Here is a 21,706-nt window from a genome sequence, read left to right on the forward strand (position 1 = left end):
GAAATGAGGACTGTACTGAACTGAATTATAATAGAGAGACCCTGAACAGCTGGAATGATTGCTCATGCTCTAAGAAGAGGAAGGGATTTTTGAGAAATAGGTTCATCTTGTCCTGTTCTGGTTTTGCTTCTATTATCTAATGTAATCATTCTTATTGTGAACGCATCATTTCTGATTTGATCCCTGCCTTTTAGAAAAAAACTGTTAGTTTATATGAATTTTTCAGAAGGAAATTGCAATAATTAACATTATTTTCTTATTGCTGAAATAAATGACTGTTTCTCATGGTGTAAATTAGGGTGATCTGATACACCAAACCTCTGATGTGTTCATGTTTTGCTCCATTAAAAGCAGCTCTATATTATTATGATCTTATTCTGGCTGTTATCATGAGTCTCATTTGTTGATCTGAAGTGTTGAGGTGACAATCACAGTAAACTGCAGAAGTCTAAAGTGTCCAGATTGCAATTATTCACCCTGTTATTCTGATATTGAGTGTCTGTAAAACTGCTTTTGAGTTGAATTGCTTTGTTTAAATAAAATGTTCAACTTGGCATTTTTGTTTTCATTTCATACTTCCTCCTTTTGTATCTCCTGTATTACTCTATGGAGAGATTTCCTCCAGTCCAGCAGGAGCAGCAGAGAGCAGGTTTATCAGACTGAAGTGATCAGAGAGGAAGACAAACATCAGATCCAGAGCACTTGCTGCTGTGTTTCCTGCATCTTCAATATAAATGTCCAGTTTGACCTGATTAAGTCTGTTTGAATCCATTTGAGTGTTCACAGACTCGTCTTGTTGGCTTTTGAAGCTGATAACATGTGGTTGAATGTACAAAACACAAATAAGCACAGCTCTGCAGAGAGTTTTTAAGTGTGAATGAAAGACTTTATTCTTGTCAAAGGCCGGTGTGAAATAAAGCCACTTCCTATGTAGACATGACACTCTTGAAAACACTAATCACCATTTTAAAGATCACATCTCATCTGTGAAGACGTACTGTCCAACACAGTGAATAATGGATATAGAAGGCATTTATGTAAATACTGAATGCAGGGAAATTGAGAACACAACTGGACCTCAAACTCAGAGTCACGGCCAGGATGAAGGAAAAGATCTAAAGCGCAGTAAGAAGAAAATTATTTGAAAGCAGAAATGAATTTGCAGATGGTGTTCTTGATAGTGTTACTATGAGAAAATGAGAAACGTCACATACAGTTTCAACTATTTCTTCGAATGAAATGTCACTGTTTCTGTTTTTAAATGAAGTATATTAACTTTGAAGTATATTAACAATATATTAACACAGATTTATTTTTTATGTACTTTTTTCAAAGTGTTCTTATTCACAAATTTTGTCATAGGACTTGTAGATGGAAGTAGATGTTTGGTGTTGATCACAGTGAGTCTCGGGCTCATTTGTGTTCTTCTGCTGGTCTTCATCATACTGCAGCACATCACAGTTGAAGAGTTCAATCAAACCATCAACAGCTTACAGGACAATTACACTGATCTAATGAATGAAAAACACCAACTGCAGAACAACTTCAGCTCTTTGAGTCAGAAGAAACTGGAGTTAGAAAGCAAAGTCACTTCTCTGAGTTTGGAAGTAAACATGAATGCTTCTGAAAAAGGTTAGTTCACATTTGTTCTAAGTAGTTTATTTATTTTTTTTCTATTTTTCTTTGTCTTTTGTATACAGTTTTTCAAATTGTGACTTTTTATTTTATTTTATTAATTTATTGGTTTGTGTGTGTGTGTGTGTGTGTGAAAATCTATGGTTTAGTTTGTTTTTTCATGTCCAATGAGTTAAAGAACTGGTCTGACAGCAGGCAGTACTGCAGGGATCATGGTGGAGATCTGGTCATTATCAAGAGTGAAGTGAAGCAGGTGAGTTTGTGTGAGTGTCTGTTACTAAATGAGAGGAATCACACTTATTCCTATTTTTATTCACACACAGAGGTTCATTTCTTCATTAACAAAGGAGAGAGTGTGGATTGGTTTGTCTGACACAGAGCAGGAGGGCAAAATGAAATGGGTGGATAATTCAACACTGAAAAAGGGTAAGTGCTAAACCATTTACAAAATTCACTGTGGATTTATTTGTTGGCAGGAGCTATTTGTGACAAGCGCAAACAGACTTAGATGCTATTTGCACTTCTGTGTAGTGTACATTGTAATGCAACAATAACAAAATATTCAGTGTATATGATCATATTTATTAAAATCTTAAATGGATGCTGCTTTATTGGGACCTTACGTGTTACCATCCTAAAGCCATGATCAGTAAAGGTGTTCTCGAAAGCCCAAGAAGGGAGCCAGATATTGGTTTTATTTTTGTTTTTCATTTTGTGACCATCAAAACTCTTTTTTTCTCTTACTTTTTTGCACTTTTACTGCTCCATCTTATGTACTAGTTTAGATTATGCTTGAAATGTCAGTGTTGAAATGTGTTAAACTAAATTTTTAAGGGTTTTTGAGGTTCTAAATAATTGAAAATCTGGCACATTTTATTTAGGTTTTGGTACGAAGGTGAGCCAAATGATAACCAAGGAAATGAAGACTGTATTGAAATGATGGCTGCAAATCCCATTCTTAACTGGAATGATCTTCCATGTTCAGAGAAGAGAAAAGGGATTTGTGAGAAATAGAGTTCATCCCATCTTGTTTTGGTTGTACTTGTATTGTATCATAGAATCATTCCTATTATGAATGTATAATATTTGATTGCAATTTCTGCCTTTTCAATCGGTGTCCTACTTTCATTTTATATAAACCTCTTTCATGATATCAATTTTGTTTTATGATTTAATGTAATTTACAAAATAAAGAATGGAAATCCAAGAAAGTGTAAAATTAATTGTTTTATTATTTCCAGAACAGATTTCTGTTTCTCAGGGCCTGAATGTAATCTGGGAAAGTGGCTAATGTGGCACACATACAACCTCTGATGTGTTCATGTTTTGCTCCATCACAAACAGCTCTGTATTAATATGATCTTATTGCTGTTATCCATTGTCTCATTTGTTAGTATGAAGTGTTGAGGTGATGATTTTGTGCTTTTAATATTAAGACAAGAGTTGTATTACTTTCACCTTGAATAAAATGGTCAATTGACAGCATTTTTGTTTTCATTTCATACTTTCTGATTATTGAATCTGCTGTATTGCTGTATGGAGAGAAGTTTATATACCATTGACCCCTCAGTTTTGGCAGAGGGAATGAGTCTACTTCTTGTGTACACTTAAGGGAGCTCCACAGACCAAAATGCAACATGACTGTGATGTCACCGTAGATTAAATTTAATTTACCTCTACCACAAACTACTTTATTTATTTTATTTATTTAAAACAACCCAAACACAACTGTATACATATAAAATGCTACATTAAACAAATTCGTAAGGGGAAAATGTAAATAATAATAGGTGCATTTGAAGGCCTCAAGGCTAAACTGACTGACTGTGTAGCAGTCTTTATTTCGTTGACGAATAATTTTAATCATAATTTTTGTCAACAACAAGAAAACGAGACGATAACAAAACAAAAACTCCTTTTGAATGACAAAAACAATGACGAAAATCTATTGACACTTTCATCAACAAATAAAAATGAGATGAAAATGTTAGGGAGGGACGATTTGGGAAAGATTCATTCAGAACGAATCTGCTACGTAGTTAGATGCATACATCTAAACTGTATCATAGCCTGTTAATCTATCCAGCAGGACATAAAACATTAAAACATTCAAAAATGTTAATATCTGGGAATAAGAGTAGAGCAGACATATGGATAAATTTGACGACCCAAAAGACTCAATTCGATCCGGTTTTCTGAGCGCAGACACCGAAGCAGCACCTCTCACACAGCGCACAAGTACACTTTCATGTCTCATAAAGGGAGAAATACACACAAAATTATGTTGAACTGTCCATTTTGATGAGTATTCAGGTAAACACACTTGGTTACGTCTTAGGTGAACGTGAACAGTTGGGAGAATATCAGATGTGTGTCAGTACACTCCATCCATGCGTTCGGATTTAAAGGGGTCATCAGATGCTAAGTTCACTTTTACATGTTGTTTGAACATTAATGTGTGTTGGCAGTGTATGTACAAATCTACCCTATAATGATAAAAATCCATGTAGTGGTTTTTAATTAATCTGTAAAAATAATATTCCCTTTTTCAAATCGAGCCATTCTCAGATGCCTGTTGTTGTGGCGTCACACCCACAGAGGCCGCTCCCACGATAGTTGATTGACATGAGTGTCTTACCTCAGATCAGTTGTACCAGTCCAACATCCATGTTTTGATGCCAGAGCAGCGATGTAAGTTACACAAGAATTGAGCGATTGAGGTGTTGTGTTGCTGGATGTAATAATGAACATAGTAGTCCCGAAATCTGAGCTGCTGAAGATGCAGTGGATTACGTTTGTTTGAGAACAAAATGAGCCTCCCGATCTACATATGAAGAGTTCAGATGCAAAACCAGCTAAATCCATCTGACGTTTTTCTTTAAAATGAGCATTTCTTTTTGGCTGCTTTGTATAGGTTTCTATGTAAGTACTGGCACTTCTGATTGGGTTGAGGCTGGAATTTAGTGAGTTTGAAGTAAAAGTGTTTGATGGATGTATAATATGTGTCAGGAGCATTCACTCAGTATCGTTATCTCATTTTTGACCGAGATGGCTTTTAGCTGGTTTTGCATCTGAACTCTTCATATATTCATCTATGTTTTCGTGTGAATCATTCATGATCCAGCTTTACTTACAGCAGAAGTGAGTATAAGGGTTTTTTTATGAATCTTTGTGATCGCCTTTTCTAATAATGTGCTAGTTAGCAAATTTAGCAGCTAAACACGGCTAAATACGGCTAAAGTAAACAGGCTTGTCACTCCACAGAGAGAAGAGAGGGGCGGGGCGAGCAGAGCTCATTTGCATTTAAAGCAGCCTTGACTAGAATGGGATGATTTTTGCAGAGCTGATTTTAACAAGGTAAAAAGGGTGTTATTTTACACCATCGTTGAGAATTTTTAACCAAGGTATATTATAGACTTTTCATTAAGACCCTAAAGAATCATATCAGCTTGTGGAAAATGGGCATGCGATGACCCCTTTAAAGGGACAGCAGCCTAATTTAGTTGCAACAAAAGAAAGACAGAAAATCACTCACTGCTCTTGACTGAATCACTTCTGTAGCTCTAATACAGATTAACCTAAATTTATTTATATAAATAAATATGTCTGCTGGAAAGAATGAAGAATGTGGTAAACAAGTTGTTATAAAGACTGCATAATTAGCCTATATGACCACTGGTATTTCATTGCAAAGAAGATCATGTTCATGTTTCTTTATGAGAAGTGGTTTAATTTAATTTTAATATAATTGCATGTTGCATGTCACAGCAGTTAAATCTGTGTCTATCTTGGTAAAATCTTAATATCAAACCTATACAGACCTATGGCAATTTTAGGGTAATGCTTACTAAACCCATTACATTTTAGCCGACTAAAATCTTATGATATTTAGTCAACTAAAACAAGACTAAAACTAAAATTATTCAGATGACTAAAATATAACTACAGCTAAATAGCATTTTAGTCAAAATCAGTCAAAATCAGTCAAAATTGCCTGTCAAAATGAACACTGCCACAAACCCATGAGCCGGCTCTGACTTCCTGTGTGCATTTAGCAGTGTTTAAAATGCTGCTCATCATTCTAAAGACCACAGCTTCTCTGTTAAGACGTACTGTAAGACACGGTGAATAATGGAATTAGAGGACATTTATGAAAATGCTGAACCTAGAGATATTAAGGACACAACTGGATCTCAAACGCAGAGTAACAGCCATGATGAAGAAAAAGTTCAAAAGTTTAAAAGTAAGCAAAACATTTATTTTTATGTAGAGATGCTGCCACTAATGTGCAATGGAATTAATACTGGTGGAAAAAATCTGTCTTTGGGGGGGTTTGGGACCAATGTGTTTAAAATGCATTAACTTAGAAGTTATAGCCAATAAAATGCAGTGAATTGTTATTAAATTGATATTTCTGTGTTTTGGTAATGTTTGTCAGAAGGATGTAGATCTTTGGCATTGATCACAGTGAGTCTCGGGCTCATTTGTGTTCTTCTGCTGGTCTTCATCATACTGCAGCACATCACCATCACAGCAGATAGAGACCTGATAAAGAGTTACAAGAACACAGTTGAAGAGTTCAATCAAACCATCAACAGCTTACAGGACAGTTACACTGATCTAATGACTGAAAAAGACCAACTGCAGGACAACTTCAACTCTTTGATTCAGAAGAAATTAGAGCGGGAGACCAGAGTAAACAATCTCACTGATGAGAAAGGTCAGTTACAGAGAGATTTTGACTCTTTGAGTCTGAAGAAACTGGAGTTAGAAAGCAGAGTCACATCTTTGAGTAATGAACTGAGGAAGAAAGCATTCAAACGAGGTCAGTACACATCTTTTTTTGTGTTAGCAGTTTCTTTTCCCTATTTGTTTTGTCTTTTATATGTGCAATTTTGAAAAGTCTTTATGTGTGGAAATTTTTGTGGTCCAGTTTTTTTCCCACCATCAAGTCTGTGGAAGAACTGGTTTGACAGCAGACAGTACTGCAGAGATCATGGTGGAGATCTGGTCATTATCAACAGTGAAGAGAAGCAGGTGAGTTTGTGCGAGTGTCTGTTACTGAATGAGAGGAATCACACTTATTCCAGTTTTAATTCACACGCAGAGACACATATCTTCATTTATCAAGGAGAGAGTGTGGATTGGTTTGTCTGACATACAGCAGGAAGGCAGAATGAAATGGGTGGATAATTCACCACTGATTAGAGGGTAAGTGCTAAAAATCACAGTGTATTTATTTGTTTAATTAGATAATCAATTCAGAAGCAACGACACTTGTCTTTGCGGTACTGTTAGTATTTTTGATTCATGACTTGCCTGTGACCTTCCTCATTTGTTATTGCTGACTTTGGAGCTGATATGACTGGGACTGAAAACTGCAAATGGAACTGAAAATCTGACACATTTTTTCAGGTTTTGGTACAAAGGTGAGCCAAATAACTATGCTGGAAATGAGCACTGTATTGAACTAATTCCTTCAAAAGAGCCCCTGAAGAACTGGAATGATCACTCATGTTCAGTGAATAAAAAATGGATTTGTGAGATTTAGGGTTTCATCCTGCATTTTCAAGCTTTTACTCACCTTATATATATTGTGAATGTAACATTTCGTAACATAGTGGTTCTCATCATGTGAATTACTTAAATATTTGATTTTTAGAACCATAAACCATGTCTGTACTTTGCCAACACTTGATGTCCATGTAATGCCCTTGGTCCTGATCTCTTAAAATCTGTTGAGAACCACAGCCATTAAAAAAAGACAGTAAATGTATTAATATGTTATGCTGTGTATCTGTGTTTGATTCAAATATAGCTAAAATAAACTTGTGATGCGATGATGTGTAGCTGAGTGGTTCTTAGTGCCAGTCTAAGCATGGAAAGCTTTAATGGTTAACAGTAGTGATGTGAACCATCAAATGCATGGGGCCCCCTGCTGGCCACAAATGATTAACTCAATTCATGAATCCTTCTGACCTCATTTATCACTGCCCAGATAGAAACAACCATTAATCGCACAAGAGAAACATAAAGAAAGCATAAGAGAAGCCAATACTTTGCAAAAGCTTAAAACTTTTTAGTCACAGTGTACACCTTCTGAAGATCATTCATTCCATTTATTTCGTAACTAGTAAAGCGGAAAAGGTGACTCTTCACGCTCCACGCTGGTGCTAAAATGCTGGGGTGACTAAAAAAATTCACTTTACTTTAAATTAAACAAATTATCTAGACAGCAGATTGTAGATATTTTTTGTACAGGTTGTAGTTTGTTCCAGGTTGGCATAGGCCTAATTGCACAATGCAGTTTTTTATCTCACTCTTTTCAAACATTAATTAATACATCACAATATGCAAAATCCTCCTCAGGTGCTTACTGGATTAACATTAAGGACACCGACAGCAGCTAGTAAATTAGGCAGTCACTTTAAGAGACAGTTCATCCAATGTAATAATACACATCCAATTTCTTTCTCAACTGTTTACGTTCATAAAACATAACCGACAGTTTGTTGAGGATACTTGCCAAGAAGGGTATAGAGTGTTTTCACGACACGTCATCATTTGGCCATATTGGCGGCACTAAATGTAAGTGCCGCTAAACCAAACTAAAGTTGCATATTTTGCTGATTATTGCTGCTAAAAATGGTCAGTTATTGTGATGTTTTGGGCTGTACTAATCATTCGGACTGGGAAAATGTTTGGAGTACTATAGACTGCCAATAGTTACAACAAGTCAAGGAGAAGAGTGGAAAAAAACTGAGGAACTAAAGGCGTTTGTGGTTGGCCGAATTGACCCAGGTTTGGCGAGGTATATTTGTTAATTCAGATGCAAAGGAGGACGCGTAGGAGAGCTCGGTTCGGGGTTTGCATGCTGTCTGAGACACAGCCCTGTGTGTGCACCAAACAATGGCGTGTGAATACTTGAGTTCTTTTGCGTCCTGTGCTATTCAGCTTTAAAATCTCTTGAATGTTTAATAAACAGTGCAGTGGCGTGCACAGACCTCCGGAGGGCACTTTAGTGTCAGACCTCAAAGGGGCAGGGGCCCACCACTGAAACAGTTGACTGTCTATTAGAGGACTTGTACACTTGTTGACATGGTAATATTGCAGCATAATACATATACAATATCTCTCATGTAGCTTTTAAATGTTGTATGTAGAGAGTGATACTCCTTTACAAAGGTTTTTTTTTTTTTTTTTTTTTTTTCTGAACTGAAAAGATAAACTTCCTTCAGCCAGACCTCAGCTCAGAAGGTCATAGTACCACAGTGATGCAGAGGAGTAAGGCTATATTTACATTGAAGGACAGTGTCAAATGAAATCACTTCCTGTGTAAAATTAGTACTATTCAAAAAGGAATCATATCATAATCATCATTTGAAAGACCACAGCTCATGTGTGAAGACGTACTGCAAGACAAAATAAAAATAATGGAATTTACTGGAGAGTACTATTATGAAAATGCTAATTGTATGCACACAAGAGATTGTATGGACACAATTGGACCTCGAACACACTGCCAGAATGAAGGAAGAGCTCGATGTCACAGTAAGTAGAACCCTTAGTGTGAAACAGAGACGATGTCAGTAAGGTTTCAGGAAATGAGAACTGTTAAAATTTCAGTTGTTTTCTAAGGACAATATATCATTATTTACTTTTGCATCATATTTTCTTGTTATTTTACTGCATAGTAAATATTAATTAATATTTTTGTGTTTTCTTTGTGACAGGAAAAAGGCAATTTTGGATGCCGATCACTGTGTGTCTAGGGATCATTTGTTTTCTTCTGATAGCTGTCATCATACTGCAGCACCATCAGGCTTGTTCTAAGCGAGGTTAGAATTTTTTTGTCTTTTATATATACCATTTTAAAACTAGGATAGGCAACTTTTTTCACAATCATTTTGTTATATTGGTTGAAAGTCTCAATGGGTCTGTGTAGCCACAGACCAATCAGGCCCATGATGACTCCTGTTCACAGTTTGGGGAGGCGTGATGCCCAAAAGAGGCATTTGCAAAGGTTGTTTGAATAAACACTGTATTTTTGTATTTCCATAGGCTAGATGACACTAGTAGTTCAGTGTATACTCCAGCTTTAAAAATCTGTGTTTCTGTTAGGATATCTGTGGGGTCCAGATGGCTTGTTCATGTCCAATGAGTTGAAGAGCTGGTCTGACAGCAGACAGTACTGCAGGGATCGTGGTGCTGATCTGGTCATTATCAACAGTGAAGAGAAGCAGGTGAGTTTGTGTGAGTGTCTGTTACTAAATGAGAGGAATCACGCTTATTCCTGTTTTTATTCACACAGAGACACATATCTTCATTTATCAAGGAGACAGTGTGGATTGGTTTGTCTGATGAAAAGCAGGAGGGCAGCATGAAATGGGTGGATGATTCACCACTGAATGAAGGGTAAGTACTAAAACATTCACAGAAAACCACAGTGGATATATTTGTTTGAGTCTTTTTATTCTTTATTTAAAATAAGACTGTCGAGCTATTGAGAAGTTATTCCCCTTACACAAACAGCACAACCACAAAAGACACCTCTCACAAATACATTCCTTTAAAAGACCACTGTCCTCCTCTCTTGAATTTTCAGTTCTGCTTCAGCTTCTGCACTATTTTAGAAACTATTCTGCTACTACAAGTATTGTTGATTACTGAATCGGTTGCGGCAATCCCCATTTAGTTGAATGGATGAAAACTTTGAGCAAACTTTAGGAGTTCTGAATCATTAAAAATCTGGCACATTTTATTCAGGTTCTGGGCCAGCGGTGAGCCGAATAACCGTGAAAATAGAGATGAAGACTGTATTGAACTGATACCTTCAAGTTCCGCCCTGAACAACTGGTATGATTGCTCATGCTCTAAGAAGAGAAAAGGGATTTGCGAGAAAAAGGGTTCATCCTCATCTTTTGCATGCTTTTAAAAGTGTACTGCTTTCATGTAAATAGGTAAGGCTGCTTAACCTCTGATGTGTTTGTGTCCTGTCCAATATAATAGCTTTATGTTAGTATGTTATCATGTTTCTCATTCGTCAGTCTGAAGTGTTGGGGTGACAATAATATTGTACACATTGTAGTACAATTTATAGTACAGTTAATTGTAGAATGACCAATAGAAATAGAAATAACAAAGAAATAACAAAGTTATATATATATATATATATATATATATTTATACAAAATATATATATATATAACTTTATTTCTATTAATTGGTCATTCTATTAACTGTACTATAAATTGTATTACAATTGGAAAATACTATAAATTGATGAACTGTTTGACTTTATGAAGTTTAATGTCTGTAGTTCCATTTTGCAACCTTTGTAGCAACCATCTTTTTTAAGAAACATAACAGGTAACAAAATCACAAGTGCATGTAACAGGTGTGTTTTATGTCATAGAGTAAAACGTGAAAGTATGTTGAGCTTGTGTGAATCACAGACCTTAGTTTGGGGGATTTAATCAGATTCCCATTCAAAAAACCCATTGATTCTGGGGCAATGGAACTAGAAGTGCTAAATGCTAACTCGCTTCCGGGTTTTAACAAAGTGACATCGCAGTTCCACCACACTCTTGCTGCTGTGTTTCCTGCATCATCAATATATCCAGTTTGGTCTGTTTAAGGGTGTTTGGGTCCATGTAAGTTTTCACACGCTCCTCTTGTTGTCTTTTGAAGCTGATAACATGTGGTTGAATGTACAAAACACAAACATTGTTCAGCTCTGAAGAAAGGGTTTAGTTGGACTTTCAGTTGTTTTTCTTGCCAAAGGCCAGTGTGAAATCAAACCACTTCCTGTTAAGCTTAAGCGCTTTTACAAAAAAAAAAAACTTTTTATAAAAAAAAAATATATATATATATATTCTCCTTTTATTATCTAAATATGTGACCAAGTGGATTGCAGGTTGATTTTAAATGTTATATTGAATAATATGGAGCGATTTTTGTTCATTGATATTTGATGGTCTTTACTGACATAGCTGGGAATAAAATTTGTTAAAACACAACTGTTGGTCCACACCGATAGCCCAGTGGTTAGTGTGCCAACATATAACACAACTGTGCTGCTGGCGACCAGAGTTCAAATCCCATCTTGAGGTCCTTTGCCAATCCTGCCTCTTTCTCTTCACCCAATGCTTTCCTGTCTGCTCTCAACTGTCTTATCAAATAAAATAAAAAAAGAAAAAAAAAAAAAAAACATGACTGTTGTGGTTTTTGTTAGGAGTACTATCCATCTTATTTTTCAATGTGGAAGTAAGCCGTTTTCTGTGAACGTGTGAGGCTTCCAGTTCACTGTAGGTAAATAGCGAGAAGAATAACAAAGTGAAGTAAATGATAAAACTGTTTGCACTACAAACTACTGTGTTCATAATTAAACTAATACAATAAAATAATATGGTAAGACACACCAGTCTGCAATATCAAGCAGCAAAACAAGCTTATTTGTACAGCTAAAAATAGCTGGAAGCAGATGGAAGCAGTCTGCTCTTACAGGAAAAATAAGCTGGATGAAGCATGCTGATCTTATAATTCAAGCAAGATAATATATGTGACCCTGGATCACGAAACCAGTCTTAAGTAGCACGGGTATGTTTGTAGCAATAGCCAAAATACATTGTGGGTCAAAATGCTTTTTCTTTCAATTTTTCAAAATGATTTTTCTTTCAATTTTTCTTTTATGCAAAAATCATTAGGAAATTAAGTAAAGATTATGTTCCATGAAGATATTTTGTAAATTTCCTACTGTAAATATATCAAAATTTATTTTTTGATTAGTAATTTGCATTGCTAAGAACTTCATTTGGACAACTTGAATTTTCAATTTTCTCAGTGTTTTGATTTTTTTTTTTTTTTCAGATTCCAGATTTTCAAATAGTTGTATATTGTCCTACCCTAACAAACCATACATCAGTGGAAAGCTTATTTATTTATAAATCTCATTTTCAAAAAATGGACCCTTATGACTGGTTTTGTGGTCCAGGCTCACATATATGCAATAGAAAACATAAGCAATAATTACATCATCTGTCACAACATCCTATGATTTTGTAATCAGTTTTTGAAATCAAATCACTTCCTGTGTATAGGTTTAGGGTTTTTAAAACACACTAAACATCACAACTCATCTGTGAAGACGGTCAGCCACAGCAACTAATGGGGATCGAGGATATTTATCAAAATGTTGAACACAAAGACAATAAAAACACATTTGAACTTCAAACACAGAATAACAGACAGGCAGAAGGACAAGCTCAAAAATGCAGTAAGTGTATTAACATTTTTATATAATTGCTTTTCTATTTACTTAGGAATTTCAGATGTTTGTCATTATAACCAAACGTACTTACAGGTTGGTTTGAGGTGTTATCTAATAATATTGAGCGAATTGTCATTAATTGCTATTTGCGTGTTTTGGTCGTTTTTATCAGGAGGAAGCAGATGTTTGGTGTTGATCACAGTGAGTCTCGGGCTCATTTGTGTTCTTCTGCTGGTCTTCATCATACTGCAGCACTTCACCATCACAGCAGAGAGAGACATGAGAAAGAGTTACAAGAACTTTTTTTTTATTTTCTTTTTTTCTGCATATTTTTGTATAGCTTTGAAAAGTTTATGTATGAAAATCTGTGTGGTTCAGGTTGGTTTTTCATGTCTAACAAGAAGAACAGCTGGTCTGACAGCAGACAGTACTGCAGGGATCGTGGTGCTGATCTGGTCATTATCAACAGTGAAGAGAAGCAGGTGAGTTTGTGTGAGTGTCTGTTACTGAATGAGGAGAATCACTCTTATTTCTGTTTTTATTCACACACAGAGGTTCATGTCTTCGTTCACCACAGAGAGAGTGTGGATTGGTTTGTCTGACACAGAGCAGGAGGGCAACATGAAATGGGTGGATAATTCATCGCTGAAACAAGGGTAAGAGCTAAAAAACACTCACAGAAATCAGTTTGACACCACAACAACCTTCAGAAAACATCTACAGCTTTTCCACGAACAAACTTATGCAACAACCACAATTAACGGCACTTCCCATTTTTAAAAATCTACAAGAAAACTTTTAGTTTTCTACACGTTCACTTCTGCTCAAGATACTACTTTAGTTTACTCTTGAAACTTTGTGGTAGTGTTAGTATTGTTGATTCACAAAATGCTTGTGATGTTCCTCATTTGTTAGTTGCTGAATGAGTAAAAACTTTGGGGCTGATATGATTCAAAAATGTGTGATCCTGAATAACTGAACATCTGACTCATTTTATTCAGGTTTTGGCTCGAGGGTGAGCCAAATGATCTTAATGGAACTGAGGATTGTAATGAACTGAATCCTGCAAATCCAGTCCTGAACAACTGGAATGATCTGCCATGCTCATTCACAATACAAGGGATTTGTGAGAAATAGGGTTCATCTAGTCAAGTCTTGTCATGCTTTAACCTGTATTATCTTATGGAATCATTCTTATTGTGATAGGATAGGATATTTATAATTTTTGATCGAGGTGCATGTCTGTTTTATCTGCCTGTGTCAGTTTATTGCATCATACTAGCTGCTTTCATATGAAAGGGTACTATGGCACACCAAACCTCTGGTGTGTTGCTCCATTATAGCATGCTAACATGTCCTTAATTCAGCTGATCTGGTCTGAAGTGTTAAGATTGCAATTATTCCTCCTGTTATGCTGATATTAACCCTTTAACTGTCACCGTCCCACCTGTGGGACACTTGGCGCTCTTTTTTTCGTTGTCCTTTTTCGCTATCAAATATTTTAGTAATCATCATAAATTATATATCATTTGAAAGCTTAGAAGCCCAAGAATCATCCTATGAAAACCATTTTGGTCATTTGGACATTGTGTTACTATGGAAATGGTACTGTAAAATCTTTTGGCGGTCTCCTCCCCCTTAGCGGCGGTATCAAGTGTCATATTACAAAATGCATTACGGTCTTTTAGAATCCAAACCTTTTATAATCTTGACAAGAAACATGTCATTGGAAAGGTCTGAGTCTCAGGATTTCATATTCCGTGGTTATTTCGTGATAAAAGTAAAACTGACAGAGAAATTTAGACTTTTGTGACAGAAAAATGCACAGAGTTTGTATGGCACCCAGTGGCTGTTTGTGGTATAACGCCCTAAACAAACTTTCACAGGAACCTCAATTTTTTTCATATCAACTTCAACTTATTTAGACATAAGGCTTCAATTTGATATCAAATTTAGGGTAAAACCTGTTATGTAAATATGTCTTTTATATAAAATTATACAAAAATGATACAGTGCATTTTCTTTTTAGTAGATTTAAACTTCTATAACTTATTAATATTTTTTTTATTTTTTTATTTTTTTCCGAAAAAAATCCACTTCTGCCATAATCTGCTAACTGTCTTCTTTAAAAAGAGACCAACCTTAGATCTGTATTCCAAAGTGTTCATGAATTACAACAATTTAAGTTTGGATAGTGCACTTTCATGCCTATTTTTAAAAAATGTGGGGTGACAGTTAAAGGGTTAAGTGTCTGTGACACTGTATTTGATTTGCATTGCCTTCTTTTTGAATAAAAAGTATTCTTGTGCATCTGCTTCACTGTATTTATCACCCGACTATGGAGAGATTTCTTCCAGTCCAGCAGGAGCAGCAGAGAGCAGGTTTATTAGACTGAAGTGATCAGAGAGGAAGAAAAACATCAGATCCAGAGCACTTGCTGCTGTCATTCAGTGTCTTTGCTGCATTTAGCGACGTTTTTCCTTCAGGATCCCGTGGAAAGGACGGACTTTTGATTATTTTATTTGGTTATTTAAAACCTGTTCACACCAAACCTGCAATAAACTATACGTTCTTCAAGATGTCCCAGCAATAGATAAAATGGATGTACGTCGACCATCTAATTAGTTTAAAAAGTACAAAATAACCAAGTCAAGAGAAAACCCTACTGCTTCACTCGCTCCAATAGAGGATCGTTTTGTCAGTCTGACACTTCCGCTGGATTTACTTCAGGTTTTACAGTGAATCGGACAGTATTTAAGAGGCTCTTTTCGATAAACACAAGGCCGGTTTCTGTTGCTCGAACCTTGTGAGCCATAATGGCTAAAGTGCAGGTGCTAAACGTGGCTGTTCTGGATAATCCCAGTCCTTTCAGAAACCCGTTTCAATTCGAAATCACATTTGAGTGTATGGAGGACCTACCTGAAGGTGAGAAATTTCACAAATTAACACCGTTTATACACCAATTCCGTTATTTATGTTTAAATAATGTGATACCAAAGACTTGAAATGCGTTTTACAGTATCACTACGTCTTACACAGCAAGAATCACAGGAATATTTTTCGTGATTTTAGCGGGAAAGGTCTTATTGTCAGCTGTTAATATTTTGGCGCCGGCGGGGAGTTCGATGACAGCGCGAGGCCGCCCCTCCTTCCCTGATTAGTCCGATAGCGGACGTGGGGCGTGAACGATGAATCTGTGCCGTCTCCAATTGGTTGTCTTTTGCGTGACGTCACGTGTCGGGAGGCGCTGTGACGATTTCGGGGCAGAACTTGCTCCTCACTTAGTAGTGTCGTAAAATACACTTCAGTTCTGAGAGGCTTTATTTGATTTCATAAACACAAATAAGCTAAAACTCTTACATTTATAATTATCCTTTTTATTTTCCCAGATAAATTGTATTTTTTTTACGCGATAAATTGTATATATGTGACCACAGACCACAAAACCAGTCATAATGGTCTATTTTTTTTTAATTGAGATTTATACATCATCTGAAAGCTGAATAAATAAGCTTTCCATTGACGTATGGTTTGTTAGGATAGGACAATATTCGGCGGAGATACAACTATTTAAAAATCTGGAATCTTGAGGGTGCTGAAAAAAATCAAAATATATGACCCTGGACCACACAATCAGTATTAAGTAGCAAGGGTATATTTGTAGCAATAGCCAAAAATACATTGTGTGGGTCAAAATTATCGATTTTTCTTCTATGTTAAAAATCATTAGGGTATTAACTGAAGATCATGTTCCATGAAGATATTTTGTAAATTTCCTACTGTAAATATATCAAAACATAACTTTTGACTAGTAATATGCATTGTTAAGAACTTCATTTGGACAACTTTAAAGACAATTTTCTCAATTTTTAGATTTTTTTGCACCCTCAGATTAAATATTGTCTATCTTAAATGCTTTTATGTATATATACAGTGGGTACGGAAAGTATTCAGACCCCCTTAATTTTTTTTGTTATATTGCAGCCATTTGCTAAAATCATTTAAGTTCATTTTTTTCCTCATTAATGTACACACAGCACCCCATATTGACAGAAAAACACAGAATTGTTGACATTTTTGCTGATTTATTAAAAAAGAAAAACTGAAATATCACATGGTCCTAAGTATGAAAAATTTAAGGGGGTCTGAATACTTTCTGTACCCACTGTATATATATATATTAAAGCTTATTTATTCAGCTTGCATTCAGATGATGTATAAATGTCAATTTCAAATAACTGACCCTTATGACTGGTTTTGTGGTCCAGGGTCACAAATTTAGAAAATCGCCTTTAAAGCTGTCCAAATGAAGTTCTTTGCAATGCATATTACTAATCAGAAATTAAGTTTTGATATATTTACAGTAGGAATTTTACAAAATATCTTCATGGGACATGATCTTTACGTTATTGATAATTTTGACCCATCCAATGTATTGTTGGCTTTTGCTACAAATATACCCGTGCAACTTATGACTGGTTTTGTGGTGCAGGGTCACAATATGTAGGCTATAATACAATTCCTTGTAATAAAAGTATTGTGAATACTTTTTTTTGAAACAGTTATTACATTGTTATCATTGTGTAAAAAGAAAGAAAACGTACCTGTTTATGCACTGTTTTGTTTTTTGAAGGACTGAAGGACATTTTTCATTTAATCATTTTCATGTATATCCACCAATTTACCAACGTTCAGTAATATGACACTTAATGGCCCAATAAAAATCCCATTAAAATTACTGCAACAGAGTTGTTTAGTCATGACATCTATTAAACCAACCCAAGAATAGCAGTTTTGATTTATAAATAAAATAAGGTTTTTGATTAACATTGAGGTAATTGTCACATATTTTTTTCTACTAAACCTCAATTGGTACTCCTCATTTCATAATCAAATATGAAACTTAAAATACAAATATAAGAACTGCAAAGGTTGTCAAATTCATCAGGCATGTAAACTCGCTAAATGCTCAATTTCCTTGCTAGTGAATATCCTGCCTTGAGTTCATTGTATGGGTGTGATCTTGTGCAAACAAGAGTCTGATATTAGAGTATATTCTATGTATTTACTGTAGCGAACAACAATTGCTTATCCCTCGGTTTCTGCTTCTCTCTTAGATCTAGAGTGGAAGATCATCTACGTGGGCTCTGCGGAGAGTGAAGAATACGACCAGATCCTGGACTCGGTTCTGGTCGGCCCAGTTCCTGCAGGCAGACATATGTTTGTGTTTCAGGTAGATTATGATCTGGGAAATACTTGTTCCTGATTCAGTGTAGTATGAGCAGCTTCCTGCACATCTCATTTATAACCCATATAAATAATTCCATCTTAGTACATATATTGCAGTGCACTGCCACCTAGAGGTAAATGGAGGAAATACACCTGTAAATTTCAAGTCAAGTGCTACAGAGGTGACTTGGAAACAACATTCAAATTTGTCTCTTTCGTCCTTTCTCGACTCGATTGACAGGCGGACGCTCCAAACACAGGGCTGATCCCCGAGAGCGATGCAGTGGGCGTGACCGTAGTGCTGATCACATGCACCTATCGGGGACAGGAATTCATTCGCATTGGTTACTATGTAAACAATGAGTACACAGACCCTGAGCTACGGGAAAATCCACCCGTCAAACCCAACTACACACAGGTGAGACATTATAATAACAATGTGCTTTATAGATTAAGAGAGAACTGGATTCCAGCATATTAATATTAATATACTTACATCACTAAATATTTAATCTATTACTGGTGAATTGAAATAGAGATGTGAAATGGAAACTGAATTTAGACCAGAAAGCCCATTAACATTTAGCGCACATTTTGCATGTTATGTATTAAGAGTGCATTTGTGTAACACAGATCTGCTGCATTTGAAATGTGGCAATGCCGGTGAGATCAAAGAGGCAGGTGGCTGCCGTTTATAGTCCAGTATCGTTTGTAATTCATTAATTCTGCTAAACGATTCCGGGTCGCTGCCATTGTGCGTGTTATAACAGCATCCTGTATTTCCATGTGTTCATTCTGTTGCGAATCGAGGGATTTTTAAACTGCTTGATGAATATGTAAAACTCAGTTCGCATTCGACACATAAAAGAAATGGTCACCACTTTTAAGAAATATTTTAATCAAAATTATTATACATTAGTAACATCAACACTTGTATATTTATTAAACTTTCTTTAACAAAAATTAATTAATGGGATCTAGAAAGTGTAAATTATACTTTAGGAAGTAATGTTAGCATTGAGTTTTTACAATGTAACGTTGAAACAATCCAAATTATTTTGATCTATTGTTTTTTTGTGTCGATCCGCAGCTGCAAAGGAACATCCTGGCGTCTAACCCTCGCGTGACCCGCTTCCACATTAACTGGGAGGCGACTATGGACAAGATGGAAGATTCGGAGAATGTCGACCCTGCCCCCAACGCCATGCTCCCGCCCACCTCCATGCCTGGCAAAGCCCCGCCCCTTGGACTCATGCCTGACAATTCTATGGATTGCCTATAGAACCTGAATACAACAACAACCTCATACATAAAGTAATAAATTGTATTATTTTGTATTTATACACCTACATGTTCTTACAGTTGTGATTGGACACTCAGCTCAATCCTCGATCACACACCTGAAGTGCTCAGGTAGTCGTGGGACTCGCAGGCATCGTCTTGCACTCCCTGTTCTGAACAGCAGGGGGCCGAACCTGCAGCACCAGCAGACATGGACTGTTTTCTTCTGTTTTTTAGGTGGTGCACTTCACTAGTGAGGTGAATCCCATGAAAACATGTTCGGCTCACATTTTTTTAAAAAATTAGAAATTATATTTTGCATAAAGAATGAAACATTCTAGGACCATTAGTATTTTTGCACTTTGAAATTGTTCTCAAATGTTTTCCCCCAAATTGTCATTACTGTAACACACACACAAAGCTCAATTTCATTAATGTAATGCAAAGTTGATTTAAACTGAAGTATCCATACTTCATGATTGTTTTGAGAAATTAATGTCGAGAATCATCACTGAAAATAATAGGATTTACAAAAAATCTTTTTTGTTTTAAAATGTGACCCTGACAGGTTTTTGTGTGATTCGTCCTGTGATGCTTTTGGAGCGACTTTTTTTGGGAATGCTCAGATATGGAACCCGACCTTTGGAACTCGTCACAATTCTAGATCTGTTTCTGTTTTGTTGGGATGTGAGGTTATTTAGAATCAATTTTTCGTTTTGTTTTAAACTGAATACCCATTGGTACTTTTGTTTACCTTTTTTTCTTTCCATGTGATATTTGTTTATGAAAAGTCTTAGATTTAATAAATATTAACTTTTGTCTTTATAAAACTGTCTTTGGTTTTCTCTCCATCTTCTGGCTCTTTTATACAGACACACGCCCTGTGTGTGTCTTTTTATGATGTTGCTAAGCAACAGCTATTAGAGATGGCACTTTAGGCTGCTCCACCTTTGATCCACACATCACATCAGACAACTACTCTTCCTTTCATCCCTCCATCACTCCCTCTGCTCTCATCCCATAGTTTCATTTTGCCTCACTCTATTCTCTTTCCTCTGATCTGGGCCTGTGGAAATATGCACACCGTGGGTCAGAGGGGCGACGGACACACCAAACCGAACAGAGATGCTGGCATCTCGTGCTGCTATGGAAGTAGAGAGTCGAACAATAAATTCATGTTCATCACACATGATTATACATACAGTACTTTGCAAAAGTTTTAGGCCACTAGTATTTTGACCAGCTAAAAATGGTTCAAAGTAAGTTATTTCTATCTTTTGCTGTAGTGTGTCAGTAAAAAATATGGGTTTACATTTCCAAACATTCTGTTTGCCATTAATTGTAATAATCTAGTGAGATTTTTGTTTGCACAATGAGTCTGACAACAGCCAGTGCTCTGCACAGAGATCTGATCTCATCATCATCCAGTCTGTCTCTGGAATGATATGAAGACACAGAACAAACTGAAACAGAGTAAATCCAGAAGAACTGTGGCAACGTCTCCAAGATGCGAAGAGACCTACCTGCAAAGCTACCTGAAAAATTTTGCCCAAGCGCATCTAGGGCAAAAGCTGCTGTAAACGCAAAGAATGGTGGCACCAAATGTTGATTTCATTTAGTTAATAGAAGGTAATTGATAAAGAAAATCTATTTATGACAGCATCCTCATTTCACAGCATTTTTACACAAGTGCCTAAAACTTTTAACAGTGCTGCAGCTTTGCAGGTAGGTTTCTTGAAGCATCCTGGAGACTTTGTCACAGTTCTTCTGGATTTAGTCTGAGTTTGTTCTGTTTCTTCATGTTATTCCAGACAGACTGGATGATGATGAGATCAGATCTCTGTGCAGAGCACTCGCTGTTGTCAGACTCCTTGTGCAAACAAAAATCTCACTGGATTATTACGATTAATGGCAAAATGAAGGTTTGGAAATGTAATCTGATATTTCCTACTGGCACACTACAGCAAAAGACCGACTTTAACTGACTTTAAACCATTTTTTAGCTGATGAAAATACTAGTGGCCTAAGACTTTTCCACAGTACTGTGTATAGAAATACATAACGTGAAATAAGTGTTTAAATTTTAAGACTTTTTTTCTGGGAATATTATAAACTTAATTTAATTGAAGTATTTTTATAGGTTTTTTTTTAATCATTTTTTTTTAGTTTAGTTACTTTGAGTAACTATGTATAATGGTTTGTATACTATAGTATGTATTGCATATTCAGTTTATTAAGAAAATAAAATAAGAAATTAAATAAAAACAAGAAACTGTGTTTGTGCTTCACATT

General features: G+C 35.9%; 4 protein-coding genes across 5 annotated transcripts; all 4 read left to right on the plus strand.

The window, feature by feature from the left end:
- The first annotated feature begins 978 nt into the window (after window positions 1-978).
- LOC127162713 (C-type lectin domain family 12 member B-like) lies at window positions 979-2,008 on the plus strand. The gene is made up of 3 exons (XM_051105568.1): window positions 979-1,125; window positions 1,363-1,632; window positions 1,785-2,008. The coding sequence occupies exons 1-3, from the start codon at window positions 1,017-1,019 to the stop codon at window positions 2,006-2,008; spliced, it is 603 nt and encodes a 200-aa protein (XP_050961525.1). The 5' UTR covers window positions 979-1,016.
- Window positions 2,009-5,766: 3,758 nt separating this feature from the next.
- Window positions 5,767-7,375, plus strand: LOC127162720 (CD209 antigen-like protein C). Its single transcript, XM_051105581.1, has 5 exons — window positions 5,767-5,878; window positions 6,074-6,460; window positions 6,569-6,672; window positions 6,743-6,846; window positions 7,051-7,375. Exons 1-5 carry the CDS (start codon window positions 5,767-5,769, stop codon window positions 7,184-7,186), a joined length of 843 nt encoding a protein of 280 aa, XP_050961538.1. The 3' UTR covers window positions 7,187-7,375.
- A 1,691-nt stretch (window positions 7,376-9,066) lies between these two features.
- si:ch73-343l4.8 (C-type lectin domain family 4 member E) lies at window positions 9,067-15,164 on the plus strand. Of its 2 annotated transcripts, none has more exons than XM_051109508.1 (5): window positions 9,067-9,186; window positions 9,369-9,473; window positions 9,757-9,878; window positions 13,457-13,560; window positions 13,906-15,164. In XM_051109508.1, the coding sequence occupies exons 1-5, from the start codon at window positions 9,069-9,071 to the stop codon at window positions 14,039-14,041; spliced, it is 585 nt and encodes a 194-aa protein (XP_050965465.1). In that variant the 5' UTR covers window positions 9,067-9,068; the 3' UTR covers window positions 14,042-15,164. The 2 variants fall into 2 exon arrangements, with proteins under 2 accessions (XP_050965465.1, XP_050965473.1); XM_051109516.1 differs by lacking the exons at window positions 9,067-9,186; window positions 9,369-9,473; window positions 9,757-9,878 and adding exons at window positions 12,770-12,910; window positions 13,077-13,193; window positions 13,283-13,386 and having other exon boundaries at window positions 13,906-15,153.
- Window positions 15,165-15,308: 144 nt separating this feature from the next.
- On the plus strand, window positions 15,309-20,238 carry asf1bb (anti-silencing function 1Bb histone chaperone). The gene is made up of 4 exons (XM_051109497.1): window positions 15,309-15,829; window positions 18,022-18,137; window positions 18,375-18,551; window positions 19,224-20,238. The coding sequence occupies exons 1-4, from the start codon at window positions 15,721-15,723 to the stop codon at window positions 19,413-19,415; spliced, it is 594 nt and encodes a 197-aa protein (XP_050965454.1). The 5' UTR covers window positions 15,309-15,720; the 3' UTR covers window positions 19,416-20,238.
- Window positions 20,239-21,706: the final 1,468 nt, after the last annotated feature.

This window comes from Labeo rohita, chromosome 1, assembly GCF_022985175.1.
Source record: "Labeo rohita strain BAU-BD-2019 chromosome 1, IGBB_LRoh.1.0, whole genome shotgun sequence".
In the NCBI taxonomy this organism is placed as follows: Eukaryota; Metazoa; Chordata; class Actinopteri; order Cypriniformes; family Cyprinidae; genus Labeo; species Labeo rohita.

Coding starts and splice junctions, on each gene's coding strand:
- asf1bb (XM_051109497.1), top strand. CDS start 15,721: ATGGCTAAAGTGCAGGTGCTAAACGTGGCTGTTCTGGATAATCCCAGT. Junction 18,138..18,374: donor GACATATGTTTGTGTTTCAG/GTAGATTATGAT, acceptor CTCGATTGACAG/GCGGACGCTCCAAACACAGG. Junction 18,552..19,223: donor TCAAACCCAACTACACACAG/GTGAGACATTAT, acceptor GTCGATCCGCAG/CTGCAAAGGAACATCCTGGC.
- LOC127162720 (XM_051105581.1), top strand. CDS start 5,767: ATGGAATTAGAGGACATTTATGAAAATGCTGAACCTAGAGATATTAAG. Junction 6,673..6,742: donor TCAACAGTGAAGAGAAGCAG/GTGAGTTTGTGC, acceptor ATTCACACGCAG/AGACACATATCTTCATTTAT. Junction 6,847..7,050: donor AATTCACCACTGATTAGAGG/GTAAGTGCTAAA, acceptor ACATTTTTTCAG/GTTTTGGTACAAAGGTGAGC.
- LOC127162713 (XM_051105568.1), top strand. CDS start 1,017: ATGGATATAGAAGGCATTTATGTAAATACTGAATGCAGGGAAATTGAG. Junction 1,126..1,362: donor AGGAAAAGATCTAAAGCGCA/GTAAGAAGAAAA, acceptor ATTTTGTCATAG/GACTTGTAGATGGAAGTAGA. Junction 1,633..1,784: donor CATGAATGCTTCTGAAAAAG/GTTAGTTCACAT, acceptor TCTATGGTTTAG/TTTGTTTTTTCATGTCCAAT.
- si:ch73-343l4.8 (XM_051109508.1), top strand. CDS start 9,069: ATGGAATTTACTGGAGAGTACTATTATGAAAATGCTAATTGTATGCAC. Junction 9,879..13,456: donor TCAACAGTGAAGAGAAGCAG/GTGAGTTTGTGT, acceptor ATTCACACACAG/AGGTTCATGTCTTCGTTCAC. Junction 13,561..13,905: donor AATTCATCGCTGAAACAAGG/GTAAGAGCTAAA, acceptor CATTTTATTCAG/GTTTTGGCTCGAGGGTGAGC.